The 14,764-nt window shown below is 45.2% G+C and overlaps 1 protein-coding gene across 3 annotated transcripts in view; it reads left to right on the forward strand.

Annotated features, from left to right (window-relative positions):
* Nucleotides 1-14,764, forward strand: part of atad2b (ATPase family AAA domain containing 2B) — a 191,736-nt gene that overhangs the window by 112,510 nt on the left and 64,462 nt on the right. For all 3 annotated transcript variants that reach the window (XM_085996813.1, XM_085996814.1, XM_085996815.1), the window contains 4 exons: nt 8,803-8,977; nt 9,084-9,172; nt 10,914-11,073; nt 13,497-13,587. In XM_085996813.1, the coding sequence (XP_085852939.1) occupies nt 8,803-8,977; nt 9,084-9,172; nt 10,914-11,073; nt 13,497-13,587 (515 nt within the window). The remainder of the gene's footprint in view (nt 1-8,802; nt 8,978-9,083; nt 9,173-10,913; nt 11,074-13,496; nt 13,588-14,764) is intronic.

The following is a 14,764-nucleotide window of genomic DNA, read 5'->3' on the forward strand; positions in this document are numbered from 1 at the left end:
CCTGAGTGCGGCCTAGCCCGAGTGCCGGATCCGCTGCCTTTCCTGGCTGCATCACTGCCACCGGCAGCCGGGTCGGGTCGCGTCAGGCTGACTCTGCCTGGACGGCGCACGGCAAGCCCACAACTGGGGGCCGCTCCCCTGATCAGGGGCCTGTTGGGCCGGCCGGCCGGCTGGTTGACTGTCTGAAAAGACGGGCACTCGGTGCCCTCGCCAGGCCCTGCTTCCCCCTTACTCCGCAAACGGCAGACGAATGCCTTTCGCTGTGGACTCCAGGTGTCCGATTTCGGTCAGGGACGGCTCGTTGGAAAGCCCCGGTTTTCCGGTCCCGCACTCACGGCGAGAGAGAGGGAAGAAGAGAGGGAAGAGGGAAGAAGAGAGGGAAGAGGGAAGAAGAGAGGGAAGAGGGAAGAAGAGAGGGAAGAGGGAAGAAGAGAGGGAAGAGGGAAGAAGAGAGGGAAGAGGGAAGAAGAGAGGGGAGAGGGGAGAGGGGAGAAGAGAGGGGAGAAGAGAGGGGAGAGGGAAGAAGAGAGGGGAGAGGGAAGAAGAGAGGGGAGAGGGAAGAAGAGAGGGGAGAGGGAAGAAGAGAGGGGAGAGGGAAGAAGAGAGGGGAGAGGGAGGAAGAGAGGGGAGAGGGAAGAAGAGAGGGGAGAGGGAAGAAGAGAGGGGAGAGGGAAGAAGAGAGGGGAGAGGGAAGAAGAGAGGGGAGAGGGAAGAAGAGAGGGGAGAGGGAAGAAGAGAGGGGGGAGGGAAGAAGGGAGGGGAGAGGGAAGAAGGGAGGGGAGAGGGAAGAAGGGAGGGGAGAGGGAAGAAGGGAGGGGAGAGGGAAGAAGAGAGGGGAGAGGGAAGAAGAGAGGGGAGAGGGAAGAAGGGAGGGGAGAGGGAAGAAGGGAGGGAAGAAGGGAGGGGAGAGGGAAGAAGGGAGGGGAGAGGGAAGAAGGGAGGGGAGAGGGAAGAAGGGAGGGGAGAGGGAAGAAGGGAGGGGAGAGGGAAGAAGGGAGGGGAAGAAGGGAGGGAGAGGGAAGAAGGGAGGGGAGAGGGAAGAAGAGAGGGGAGGGAAGAAGGGAAGGAGGGGAGAGGGAAGAAGGGAGGGGGAGAGGGAAGAAGGGAGGGGAGAGGGAAGAAGAGAGGGGAGAGGGGAGGGGAGAGGGAAGAAGGGAGGGGGAAGAAGGGAGGGAAGAAGGGAGGGGAGAGGGAAGAAGAGAGGGAAGAAGAGAGGGAAGAAGAGAGGGGAGAGGGAAGAAGAGAGGGGAGAGGGAAGAAGAGAGGGGAGAGGGAAGAAGAGAGGGGAGAGGGAAGAAGAGAGGGGAGAGGGAAGAAGGGAGGGGAGAGGGGAGGGAAGAAGGGAGGGGAGAGGGGAGGGAAGAAGGGAGGGGAGAGGGGGGAGGGGAGAGGGAAGAAGAGAGGGGGAGAGGGAAGAAGAGAGGGGAGAGGGAAGAGAGAGAGGGGGAGGGGAGAAGGGAGGGGAGAGGGAAGAGGGAAGAAGAGAGGGGGAGAGGGAAGAAGAGAGGGGAGAAGAGGGGGGAGAAGGGAGAGGGGAGAAGAGAGGGAAGAAGAGATGGAAGAAGAGAGAGAGGGGAGGAGAGAGGGGAGAGGGGAGAAGAGAGGGGAGAAGAGGGAAGAGGAGGGGAGAGGGGAGAAGAGAGGAGGGAGGGGAGAGGGAAGAAGGGAGAGGGGAGGGGAGAGGGAAGAAGGGAAGGGAGAAGGAAGAAAGGGGAGAGGGGAGAGGGGAGAAGGAAGAAGAGAGGGGAGAAGGAAGAAGAGAGGGGAGAAGGAAGAAGAGAGGGGAGAAGGAAGAAGAGAGGGGAGAAGGAAGAAGAGAGGGGAGAAGGGAGAAGAGAGGGGAGAAGGAAGAAGAGAGGGGAGAAGAGAGGGGAGAGGAGAGGGGAGAGGGGAGAAGAGAGGGGAGAGGGAAGAAGGAAGAAGAGAGGGGAGAAGGGAGAAGAGAGGGGAGAAGAGAGGGGAGAGGAGAAGAGGGGAGAGGAGAAGAGAGGGGAGAGGAGAAGAGAGGGGAGAGGGGAGAGGAGAAGAGAGGGGAGAAGAGAAGAGAGGGGAGAAGAGAAGGAGAGAGGGGAGAAGAGAAGGAGAGAGGGGAGGGGAGAGGGGAGGGGAGAGGGGAGGGGAGAGGGGAGGGGAGAGGGAGAAGGGAGAGGGAGAAGGGAGAGGGAGAAAGGGAGAAGGAAGGGGAGAGGGGAGAAGAGAGGGGAGAGGAGAAGAGAGGGGAGAAGAGAGGGGAGGGAAGAAGAGAGGGGGAGGGGAGAGGGGAGAAGAGAGGGGAGAAGAGAGGGGAGAGGGAAGAAGGAAGAAGAGAGGGGAGAGGGAAGAAGGAAGAAGAGAGGGGAGAGGGAAGAAGAGAGGGGAGAGGGAAGAAGAGAGGGGAGAGGGAAGAAGAGAGGGGAGAGGGAAGAAGAGAGGGGAGAGGGAAGAAGGGAGGGGAGAGGGGAGGGAAGAAGGGAGGGGAGAGGGGAGGGAAGAAGGGAGGGGAGAGGGGGGAGGGGAGAGGGAAGAAGAGAGGGGGAGAGGGAAGAAGAGAGGGGAGAGGGAAGAAGAGAGAGGGGAGGGGAGAAGGGAGGGGAGAGGGAAGAGGGAAGAAGAGAGGGGGAGAGGGAAGAAGAGAGGGGAGAAGAGGGGGGAGAAGGGAGAGGGGAGAAGAGAGGGAAGAAGAGATGGAAGAAGAGAGGGGAGGAGAGAGGGGGAGAGGGGAGAAGAGAGGGGAGAAGAGGGAAGAGGAGGGGAGAGGGGAGAAGAGAGGAGGGAGGGGAGAGGGAAGAAGGGAGAGGGGAGGGGAGAGGGAAGAAGGGAAGGGAGAAGGAAGAAAGGGGAGAGGGGAGAGGGGAGAAGGAAGAAGAGAGGGGAGAAGGAAGAAGAGAGGGGAGAAGGAAGAAGAGAGGGGAGAAGGAAGAAGAGAGGGGAGAAGGAAGAAGAGAGGGGAGAAGGGAGAAGAGAGGGGAGAAGGAAGAAGAGAGGGGAGAAGAGAGGGGAGAGGAGAGGGGAGAGGGGAGAAGAGAGGGGAGAGGGAAGAAGGAAGAAGAGAGGGGAGAAGGGAGAAGAGAGGGAGAAGAGAGGGGAGAGGAGAAGAGGGGAGAGGAGAAGAGAGGGGAGAGGAGAAGAGAGGGGAGAGGGGAGAGGAGAAGAGAGGGGAGAAGAGAAGAGAGGGGAGAAGAGAAGGAGAGAGGGGAGAAGAGAAGGAGAGAGGGGAGGGGAGAGGGGAGGGGAGAGGGGAGGGGAGAGGGAGAAGGGAGAGGGAGAAGGGAGAAGGAAGGGGAGAGGGGAGAAGAGAGGGGAGAGGAGAAGAGAGGGGAGAAGAGAGGGGAGGGAAGAAGAGAGGGGGGAGGGGAGAGGGGAGAAGAGAGGGGAGAAGAGAGGGGAGAGGGAAGAAGGAAGAAGAGAGGGGAGAGGGAAGAAGGAAGAAGAGAGGGGAGAGGGAAGAAGGAAGAAGAGAGGGGAGAGGGAAGAAGGAAGAAGAGAGGGGAGAGGGAAGAAGGAAGAAGAGAGGGGAGAGGGAAGAAGGAAGAAGAGAGGGGAGAGGGGAGAAGGAAGAAGGAAGAAGAGAGGGAAGAAGGAAGAAGAGGGGAGAGGGGAGGGGAGAGGGAAGAAGGAAGAAGAGAGGGAAGAAGGGAGGGGAGAGGGGAGAGGGGAGAAGGAAGAAGAGAGGGGAGAGGGAAGAAGGAAGAAGAGAGGGGAGAGGGAAGAAGGAAGAAGAGGGGAGAAGAGAGGGGAGAAGAGAGGGGAGAAGAGAGGGGAGAAGAGCGAGGGGAGAGGGGAGAAGAGGGGAGAGGGGAGAGGGGAGGGGAGAGGGAAGAAGAGAGGGGAGAGGGAAGAAGAGGGGAGAGGGAAGAGAGAGGGGAGAAGAGAGGGGAGAGGGGAGAAGAGAGAGGAGAGGGGAGAAGAGAGGGAGAGGGGAGAAGGGAGGGGAGAGGGAAGAAGAGAGGGGAGAAGAGAGGGGAGAGGGGAGAAGAGAGGGGCGAAGAGAAGAGAGGGGAGAAGAGAAGGAGAGAGGGGAGAAGAGAGAGGGGAGAGGGGAGGAGAGAGGGGAGAAGAGAGAGGGGAGAGGGGAGGGGAGAGGGAAGAAGAGAGGGGAGAAGAGAAGGAGAGAGGGGAGGAGAGAGGGGAGAAGAGAGAGGGGAGAGGGGAGGGGAGAGGGAAGAAGAGAGGGGAGAGGGGAGAAGAGAAGAGAGGGGAGAAGAGAAGGAGAGAGGGGAGAGGGGAGAGGAGAGGGAGAGAGGAAGAAGAGGGGAGAGGGGAGGGAGAGGGAAGAAGGAAGAAGAGAGGAAGAAGGAAGAAGAGAGGGGAGAGGGAAGAAGGGAGAGGGAAGAAGGAAGAAGAGAGGGAGAGAGGGAAGAAGGAAGAAGAGAGGGAAGAAGGAAGAAGAGAGGGAAGAAGGAAGAAGAGAGGGGAGAGGGAAGAAGGAAGAGGAGAGGGGAGAGGGAAGAAGGGAGGGGAGAGGGAAGAAGAGAGGGGAGAGGGAAGAAGAGAGGGGAGAGGGAAGAAGAGAGGGGAGAGGGAAGAAGGAAGGGGAGAGGGAAGAAGAGAGGGGAGAGGGGAGAGGGAGAGGGAAGAAGGGAGGGGAGGAGGGAAGAAGGGAGGGGAGGAGGGAAGAGGGAAGAAGAGAGGGAAGAGGGAAGAAGAGAGGGAGAGTGAGGGAAGGAGATGCAGAAAAATCAAGATGGCCGAATTAACGGCAGTTTGAAAGATTAAGCCCCGCCCACAAACGCCATGAAACGCCCCCTGTGATGCATCGCGCTCACCCTGTAGGATTGGTCAACCTTCCCGTCACTCAATGCTAATGAGCGGATTCCCCGGTATGATTGGTCAACCATCACGTCACTCAACGCTAATCCCCCCGTAGGATTGGTCAACCGCTAATGAGCGGAATTTTTAACGTTTTTTGTATACTGTTCAACCAAAAAGTAAATACGCCTATGACGCTCCCCTAATCATAAGCTTTCTTTTGATATAACATATGTGTAGGTACGCTCTATAACTTTTGAGTGATGCCCGGACATACACACAGACACAACGATTCTCCTTTTTTTTATATATATAGATAGATAGATTTAGCTTAGACTTAATTTCTTTGATCTAGAATTTACCTGAATAATACTAATTACAGTTCAACTTGTCTCTTCATGGGCATATTTACCGTTTAGTTTGTTAGATTTCCAGTTAACTTGAATTCAGGAGTTTAAAATCAAAACTTTACGATGCAGACTACTCTCTCAATACTGTTTACTCATGCTCACCTTAAAAGTTAGTCTCCAAACGCAACTTCTGGTGTTTAGCCTTGTATGCAGTGTATACAAGATGTCGTGCTGTGGGGTGCACAATTTATCCTTGTACTGCTGGGAAATAATGAGATGCCACTGCGTACTGCTGATTGCTGACTCGCCTGTTTTTCAAGCTAAACTACAAACTGTTTATTACAAAGAAATTTACACAAAAGAAACTTGTGTTTCAGTTTAAAATGTTAGTTCATTAGACAATCCTATAAAAATATACAATATAAAATTCTCATAACTTGAAATTGGACAAATCCATCACAGCCGTTTTGTATTGAAGCAGTTAGAAGATGTATTGGCCAGATTTATTTTAATGTTTTCATGTTCAAAGGGATTGCTTTCGGTGTTTTCTGATCTGCAATTGTTTGGATGTGATTGGCTTGATTGCTGTCTATTGAGTGAGTGAATTTGGATTCATAGTTTAACATGCACAATATGTTAAATATGGTCCTTCCAGTTGACAATGTACATGCCAGGGCATTAATCATTAAAAGTAGGAGTAAATCCAAGTGTCATCTATGGAGAGAGAAAAAGAGTTAACGTTTCTGGTCGAAACCCTTCTTAAGAACAGTTCTGAAGAAGGGTTTCGACCTGAAATGTTGACTCTATTTCTCTCTCCACGGATGTTGCCTGGCCTGCTGAGTTTTTCCCAGCATTTTCTGTTATTTCAGATTTCCAGCATCCGCAGTATTTTGCTGTTGTAATCCAAGTGTCATTGTCAGTCTTCCCCTGTTGAGTGTTCTCTACTATTCTGTTTTCGGGAGGGTTTCTTAGAACAATACTTTGTAGAACTGACCAGGGAACAGGCTATTTTAGATCTGGTAATGTGTAATGAGACCGGGTTAATTAATGATCTCATAGTAAAGGATCCTCTGGGGAAGAGTGATCATAACATAGAAACATAGAAGATAGGAGCAGGAGTAGGCCATTCAATGCGATCACGGCTGATCATCCAAATTCAGTACCCTGTCCCTGCTTTCTCCCCATATCCCTTGATCCCTTTAGCCTTAAGAAATATATCCAACTCCTTCTTGAATATATTTAATGAATTGGCCTCTACTGCCTTCTGTGGTAGAGAATTACACAGGTTCACCACTCTCTGGGTGAAGAAATTCCTCCTCATTTGTGTCTTAAATGGCTTACCCCTTATCCTTAGACTGTGACCCCTGGTTCTGGACTCCACCGCCATCGGGAACATCCTTCCTGCATCTAGTCTGTCTACTCTTGTTAGAATTTTATAAGTTTCAATGAGATCCCCCCTCATTCTTCTAAACTCTAGCGTAATCGACCCAATCTCTCCTTGTACGTCATTCCTGCCATCCCAGGTATCAGCCTGGTGAATCATTGCTGAACTCCCTCCATGGCAAGAACATCCTTCCTCAGATAAGGTGACCAAAACTGCACACAATACTCAAGGTGTGGTCTCACCAAGGCCCTGTACAACTGCAGCAAGACATCCTTGTTCCTGTACTCATAACATGACAGAATTTCACATTCAGTTTGAGGGTGAGAAACTTGGGTCTGAAACTAGTGTCTTAAACTTAAATAAAGGTAATTACAAAGGTATTGTAATGAAATCTGTTTGTCTTGCCTGTATTCGTTCTTGCCTGTATTCGTTTTGCACTCATGTATATTACCCTCCCCCACACGCTGTATAGTTTCACTTCCTCTTTCCTGACTAACCTGGAAGGTTCCAGGTCTTGGCTCTTGGCTCCGCCCCTGGCTTCTCTTACATAAAGATCCCTGGATCTGTATGACTCATTCCTGCGAGCCAGTCAGTGTGTTGAGATGTTAGCTCTGATCTTAGTGATTAAAAGCCAACTTGTTAAAGTTTATAACTTCTAGTTTTGTGGTTATTGAAGGCACATCAGGTATGAAGACAGAGTTGGCTTAAAATGAACTGGGAAAATAGATTAAATGGTAAGATGGTAGATAAGCAGCGGCAGACATTTAAGGAGATATTTTATAACTCTCAACAAAGATATATTCCAATAAGAAAGAAAGACTCTACGGGAAGGATGAACCATCCGTGGCTAACTAAGGAAGTTAAGTATGGTATCAAATTGAAAGAAAAGGCATACAATGTTGCGAAGATTAGTGGTAGGCCAGAAGATTGGGAAATTATAAAGAGGGAGAAAATAGATTGAAAGTTAGCAAGAAATGTAAAACAGACAGGAAGAGAGTAGCTAAAGTAAACATTGGTCCCTTAGAGGATGATCAGCCATGATCTTATTGAATGGTGGAGCAGGCTCGAGGGGCCGTATGGCCTACTCCTGCTCTTACTACTTATGTTCTTAGGATGAGACTGGGGAATTAATAATGGGAAACAAGGAAATGGCAGAGACTTTGAACAAATATTTTGGATTTGTCTTCATGGTAGAAGACACTAAAAGCATCCCAATAATAGTAGATAATCAAGGGGCAAAAGTGAGAGAGGAACTTAAAACAATCACCATCACTAGAGAAAATGTACCAGGCAAACTAAAGGTTGACAAGTCCCCTGGACCTGATTGCCTGCATCCTAGGGTCTTAAAAGAGGCGGCTGCAAAGATAGTGAATGCATTGGTTGTGATCTTCCAAAATTCCCTTGATTCAAAGGGGAGTCGAGGGTTATGGGGAACAGGTAGGAAAGTGGAGTTGAGGCCAAGATCAGATCAGCTATGATCTTATTAAATGGCGGAGCAGGCTCGAGGGGCCGAATGGCCTACTCCTATTTCTTATGTTTTCCTAGTAATAGCATAAAAGAGATGTGACTGCCTTTGACAACGATGACAACAACAACTTGCATTTGTATAATGCCTTTAATGTAGAATAACACCCTGAGGTGCATCACAGAGGTATAATTAAAAACGAAAGATTTTTTACAGTCTCAATCCATACCAAATTGAAATAATTTTACACCTCTTATTACCTAAGCAGTACTTTATTTACTTGGATATCTGTTCTGTTTTCGCAACGAAAGTGATGTTTTAATCTTATTTTTATAGACGGAGCCCCATCTTTTATGTTTAAAACTAAACATGGTGGCTATTTCTTTTAGAAGGTTAAATTGCTAGAAGCCATCATGTCTGACCATTTACATAAAACACTCTGTCCCTGAATACTTATTAGCCCCTCCATATATAGAAAAACTCTGATTTTCAACATAGTTTAAAGAATTGGTTCCTCTCTAAACCATATCTATCTCCCTTGCCGGGTGTTTGCCTTGGGTTAATGATTGCGCACTCACCTCTGAATCAGAACATCCTGGATTCAAGACCCACTTTCGAGACCTGAACACATAATCTAGGCCGACACTTCAGTGCGGTGCTGAGGATGTTCTGCCCTGTCTTTCGGATGAACCATTAATCCGAGGCCCCGTCTGACCTTTCAGGAAAATGTAATAGATCCCATGGAGGGGAGGGAAATGGACAGCCTAGCCCAGAAGTTCTTTGGACTCAGATTTTCAACGTCAGAAGTAGATAGTTAAAATGTATTTGAAATATTGATGACATTTACAAATACTTTTTTTTGTTGGATGATATAGGGGTTGTTTATTCTACGGACCTCCTGGAACTGGCAAAACCTTGGTAGCTAGAGCCCTGGCCAACGAATGCAGTATAGGAGACAAGAAAGTTTCTTTCTTCATGCGGAAAGGTGCAGATTGTCTAAGCAAATGGGTAGGGGAGTCTGAACGGCAACTTAGGCTCCTGTTTGACCAGGTAAAGAAAGCAAGTGGCAACATGTTTCCCATTGTCTTTGAATGCATAATTGTTATTTTTAAATTTAATTTGTAGGCATAATTCACAATATCTGATTTTTTTGCAGGCTTACCTAATGCGACCTTCCATCATTTTTTTTGATGAAATTGATGGTCTGGCACCAGTTCGTTCAAGCAGACAAGATCAAATTCATAGGTACGGTTTTATGAATTCTGCAACAATTTAAATTCTAATAGAGCCTTTAAACATTTAGAATAGCATCAGGTTTTTGTTTTAAAAAGCTGCAATTATGAGGGTGGGGTGGGGTGGTGGTGAACTGCTGTGCTTGCTATTTGTAGGGTAATCTTGCATACTGTTCTTTTTCATTGTATTTGCAATGTTGCTGCACGGCATCCAGAGCAATTCTTCCCCAAGTGTTGATGGAAAGGTCAAGAAAATTAATTGTTGAGCATATCTCAGTTTAATCTTTTTTTCCTGTGCCTGCTGTTCAATCATTTTTACAATATATAATAGAATTTTTTAACTGTACTTATTAATTGGCCAAAATTAAATTACCTCATTTGAGTTTGTCTAATACTGCAATGCTCACTGAACTCCTATTGAGTTGAAATCCTATCTGCACCAGAAAGTTGACAATTCAGATTGAATGTTAAACTTTGTTGGGGCAATTCTAGCCATCTGGTCCAGTGGGGGAGCATCATCAACTCGGCCAATTGACAATGTCAAATATGTTGATTTTCTGCTTGAAGAAATTGTTGACCAGTGTGCCTAGATTATTCTGTCAATTAGAGCAAAATATTATTCTACTTTGCTTTGTTTGAAAGATTTAGATACTTTATCCACCACCTATTCGTAATGTAACAATAAACATTTGAAAGTACAATATATAGGGAGTATATTTGTGAATTTGTTTTCAGCATGTTTTCTTCATGGATTATTTAGCATCGTCAAGCTGAGAAACATCTATTTACCCCACTCTGTTTTCTGTCCTTCAGCTGTTCTGTTCATGCAGTCATTGTGCTTTTGATACAATGGACCTTAATCTTTAAAACAAATCTCTTTTGGCACTTTCCAAACTCTCTTTGAAAGACCAAATATATCATGTTCACTGCATTCTTTTTGTTTACTGCATTCTTTTTGTTTATATACTTGATTTAACAAATTTGGTTAAATAAGTTAAGCATGATTTGCTCTTTACAAATTGATATTGACTACCAAAATATTTTATTTCCATTTGGTTATACAAGTACTGATGGTAAAATGGTGCTACTTCATTAAGAATTGTTATGACAGATATTTTCCAAACAACATACTTGAGTCAAGACATGATGTAGAAACATTAGAGTCCTTTTCAACTCCCCCCAGATTTCACTTACATCAGCCTGGAAATGCCAAACTTAAAACTGTTCAACAGTGATTTCACCAAACTTCATAAGTATGTTCTTCCTGATCAGACAGAAAATAAATTTAGTTAGAATTGTCATCTTTTATAGGAAAAACTGTTGCCTTAGTAAACTCTTCCTATACTTTCATCAGACTTCATGATTTGAGTTTCCTCTTTTGGATTCATTTTGAAAGTTGATGTGTTCGAAACGCTACAATCTCTGTAAATATTTTATTTGAACAGCGCTTTGTTGCTAAGGTAACTGGTTTATTCGTGCACTAACCTTGATGAGGAACTATTTCTGATCAGGTTGTTTTTTATATTAGGCAAGGCAATCTGACCACTGTATCCTCCTATTTATGGACCCATAATGTTTATTTGAATATTTGTAGCTGCTGCAGCCAAAATGGTTAAAAAGTTGCAAATTTACAACTAGCTTTTCTCCCAATATTGTACATATATTTGATATTAGAGTTAATCATAATGGTTGTTCTGGTTATTCTTGCAGTATATCAATGAAAATAAGTGAACCATTATTTCTGTGTTGATCAGTTCTATAGTGTCTACGCTGCTGGCACTGATGGATGGACTGGACAATAGAGGGGAAGTAATTATAATTGGTGCTACAAATAGACTTGATTCCATTGACCCTGCGCTCAGGAGACCTGGTCGTTTTGACAGAGAATTCCTTTTTAACCTGCCTGATAAAAAGGTATGTTGGCAAATTCTTCTGAGATCCTATTTCCTTCTTGAAGCTTTATATTGGTATTTTCCTGTGGCTCATGGGTAATCTCAGCTAGACCGATTTCTGATGCTTCCTGTGGTCCCTCAGCAGTTTCAGTAAAACAGTGGCTTGGTCGTTGCTACAATACAGCAAGTTTACTGAAGCAATATTACATGAGTGACGCAAGGTAAAAATGTTAATGGACATTACTGAAATATAGATGTCTCATTTTTAATGCTACTTGATTTTCTGTGTTGGTCCAGCACCAGGTAAATGTTGGCAGGATACAGACACCGAGACACAGACACAGACACACACACACTTTTTTTCCTCTCTTTACCCCTCTTGCAATAAATTATTTCGTTTTTTTTTGCTCTAAAAAGAAAAGAAAGACTTGGATTTATACAGCGCCTTTCACGACCACCGGACGTCTCAAAGCGCTTTGCAGCCAATTAAGTACTTGGAGTATAGTCACTGTTGTAATGTAGGAAACTGTCATGATTTGCAGTATTTTTACATCGAACGTACAATACAGGAACAGGCAATTTGGCCCAACTGGCCTATGTCTGTGTTTATGCTCCACACGAGCCTCCTCCCACCCTACTTCATCTAACCCTGTCAACATATCCTTCTATTCCTTTCTCCCTCATGTACTTATCTAGCTTCCCCTTAAATGCATCTATGCTATTTGCCTCAACCCCTCCATATGGTAGTAAGTTCCACATTCTAGCCACTCTCTAGGTAAAGAGATTTCTCCTGAATTCCCTATTGGATTTATTAGTGACTATCTTATATTTATGACCCTTAGTTTTGGACTCCCCACAAGTGGAAACATTTCTCTATGTCTACCCTATCAATCCCCTTTATAAAAAAAGAGCTCTATTAGGTCACCCCTCAGCCTTTTCTTTTCTAGAGAAAAGCGCCCCAGCAGTCTTTCCCGATAGGTATAACCTCTCAGTTCTGATATCATTCTTGTAAGTCTTTTTTCACCTTTTCCAGTGCCTCTATGTCCTTTTTGTAATATGGAGACCAGAACTGTTCACAATATTCCAAGTGTGGTCTAATCAAGGTTCCATACAAGTTTAATATAACCCCTCTGCTTTTCAATTCTCTTCCTCTAGAAATGAACCCCAGTCCTATGTTTGTATTTTTTATAGCTTTGGTAAACTGCATCGCTACTTTTAAGTTGTGAATCTGTACCCCTAGATCCCTTGGCTCCTCTACCCCATTTAGACTTTTGTTTTCCAAGGAGTATGTGGCCTCCTTATTTCTCTTACCAAAATGCACTACCATAAACTTACTTGCTTAAGATGGAGTTATTCCATCATCCCTCAACTAAACCATTTCTCATTTATTTACCTAATTATAAAACATACTTTTTTCTTCCTCTCTCTTTCCACACTAGATTAGCAGTTTTTGCTGATGCTATTTCTGATACAGCCTACACTCAGGTCTCCAATGACGAGGACCCTGAACAGATGGTCATCTACCTTGGTCCAGACCTGGCTGGACAGCACAATATCTGAGCTCAGTATCTAAGTGCCTCATAAACATCCTCTTCTGTTTCAGTGCAAATTCCTCCTCCCCTCACTAAAAAGAAAACTCCCAAAACACAAATTGTCTCTGACTTTTTAAATTTAATTGCTTACATTATATAAAATAATGAGGCAATAAAAAATATTTTGTTTAATTCCCCCTGCGCCTGTTTCTAAATTTTGTCTGGTTATCATGTGACTCAGATTGTAATGGTATTTTCACAGGAGAGAGGTGAAAAGTAAAGCTTCCATGATGTATCTCTCACAGTGACTTAATAAAACTCACCGCACTTGGTTTGAGCATAAAGCAAGGCTTTAATCAACTTGTTTCAGAACATGGAGGTCTAGTTGCACTTCACTAGTTCCTTGTCTTACAAAATGTCCCTGGTAAGCTGGGCCCACGCCCGAGTATTTAAACTCCTTGGACGGCGCCACCAGCTGGCCGTCCAGCGTTATTTCATGAGTAGTTTCTTGATGATGATGAGATTTATAACACACAGGAAATGTAAATTGCCAGCAGCTAAGGTTCAGGTGAAATTTCCAACACTGGGACTAAGGCAGAACTCAATCCCCAGGATCTGGAGAGAGGGACAGTTCTCTAGGGGGGATTCTTTGCAGGGATTTCTAATACTAAATTGTTAATTTTGTGCATATAATTTGTAAATTATTGAAGATTTTTTTTAAACTTCGTGTTTAACACTATCAGGTTACTGAAAAAGCAAGATGATGGTTGAAACTATTTTTAAACATTTTAAATGTATTGATTTTTGGAAAATGAATATTTTAAATAGTACACTTCTAAATTTGTTCTATTTTGCATTGTTGTGGGAGCAAAAATACTAAGGATACATCTGGTTATTTTTGTTAATCATTTAGGCACGAAAGCACATATTTCAGATACATACCAGAGACTGGAATCCAAAACTGGTGCAGGGTTTCCTTGAAGAATTAGCTGAAAAATGTGTAGGTGAGTATGACTAAAATCATATAAAATTTATTTTCATTATTGTATATTGCATTTTATGATTACATTAGGTAATATTTACTTGAGTAACTACATTACAGTATTAAATGTACTTACGGTAGATGAAAGTACAGTTGATTCTGGTTCAATGGGATAGTGTTTAGTTTATACTGAACATGTTAGTGCCTGCTTATTAATTAGATTAGCTGCAACCAAATTTTCTGAATCCTTTTACATGTCAGTAAGTATGTTAGCATGTAATTGGTATTTTTGTTCATTATACCTTTTTAATTGTGCTGTGTGCATCGGAGAGTGTCTAACTTCTAGCTCTGCTTTTTCAACACAGCCTGAAGTTTAAATTGTGTTGACCGTGCCTTTTATAGAAACTTTAGATATGAGCTTTTATTGTTTGCTCAGCATTAATGAAATGCAAATTGTTTTTTAATTCATTTTCTAGATGTGGGTGTTGCTGGCAAGGCTGGTATTTATTGCCCATCCCTATTTGCTCCGAGTAGGTGGTGGTGGGCTGCTTTCTTGAACTGCTGCAGGTGAAGGTGCAACCACAGTGCTTAGTTAATTAGGGAGTTTAGAATGTTGACCCAGCAGTGATGAAGGAATGATAAATTTACTGACACACAGGCCCATTTATACTCCATGATAGGTCTTGGGACAGTAGCATAAGAGCACCACTCGCTCGAATTTACACTGCATTTACTTTGCAGGTCTCCTGCGCAGCCTGTGGTTGTGAATTGCACAACTACAATGGTTATGGCAAATTGGTTACTGCACACACACAGCGTAAGCGCGTTTTGTTGATGTCACGACACACCAGATGTCTGACTCAATAAAGAATTGTCATGATCCCATCAATGACGTCATTATCCCATCAATGGCGTCATGCTGTAATATGATGACGTTAACAGCAGGCTTTGTGAAATCATGCAGCTGCTAAAACAGTGTTTTTGGTGGCCAGAGTTAGACTCGTAGCAGGTGCTAAGACCTAGTGGAAAAACAAATCTTGCTGGCCACTGGCCTCGCACAATCTGGCTGACTGTGGGAGACCCATGCTATAGGAGCCAGCAGCTGAAGATCAATATTAAAGCCGCTCCAATGGCCTTCAAGGTATACATTTTGACAAGTAGTTATGTATCGACAGCCGCACGAGGGAAGCATTACAAAA

Source organism: Somniosus microcephalus, chromosome 9, assembly GCF_052327205.1.
Source record: "Somniosus microcephalus isolate GS21.2 chromosome 9, FLI_Smic_1.0, whole genome shotgun sequence".
Taxonomy (NCBI): Eukaryota; Metazoa; Chordata; class Chondrichthyes; order Squaliformes; family Somniosidae; genus Somniosus; species Somniosus microcephalus.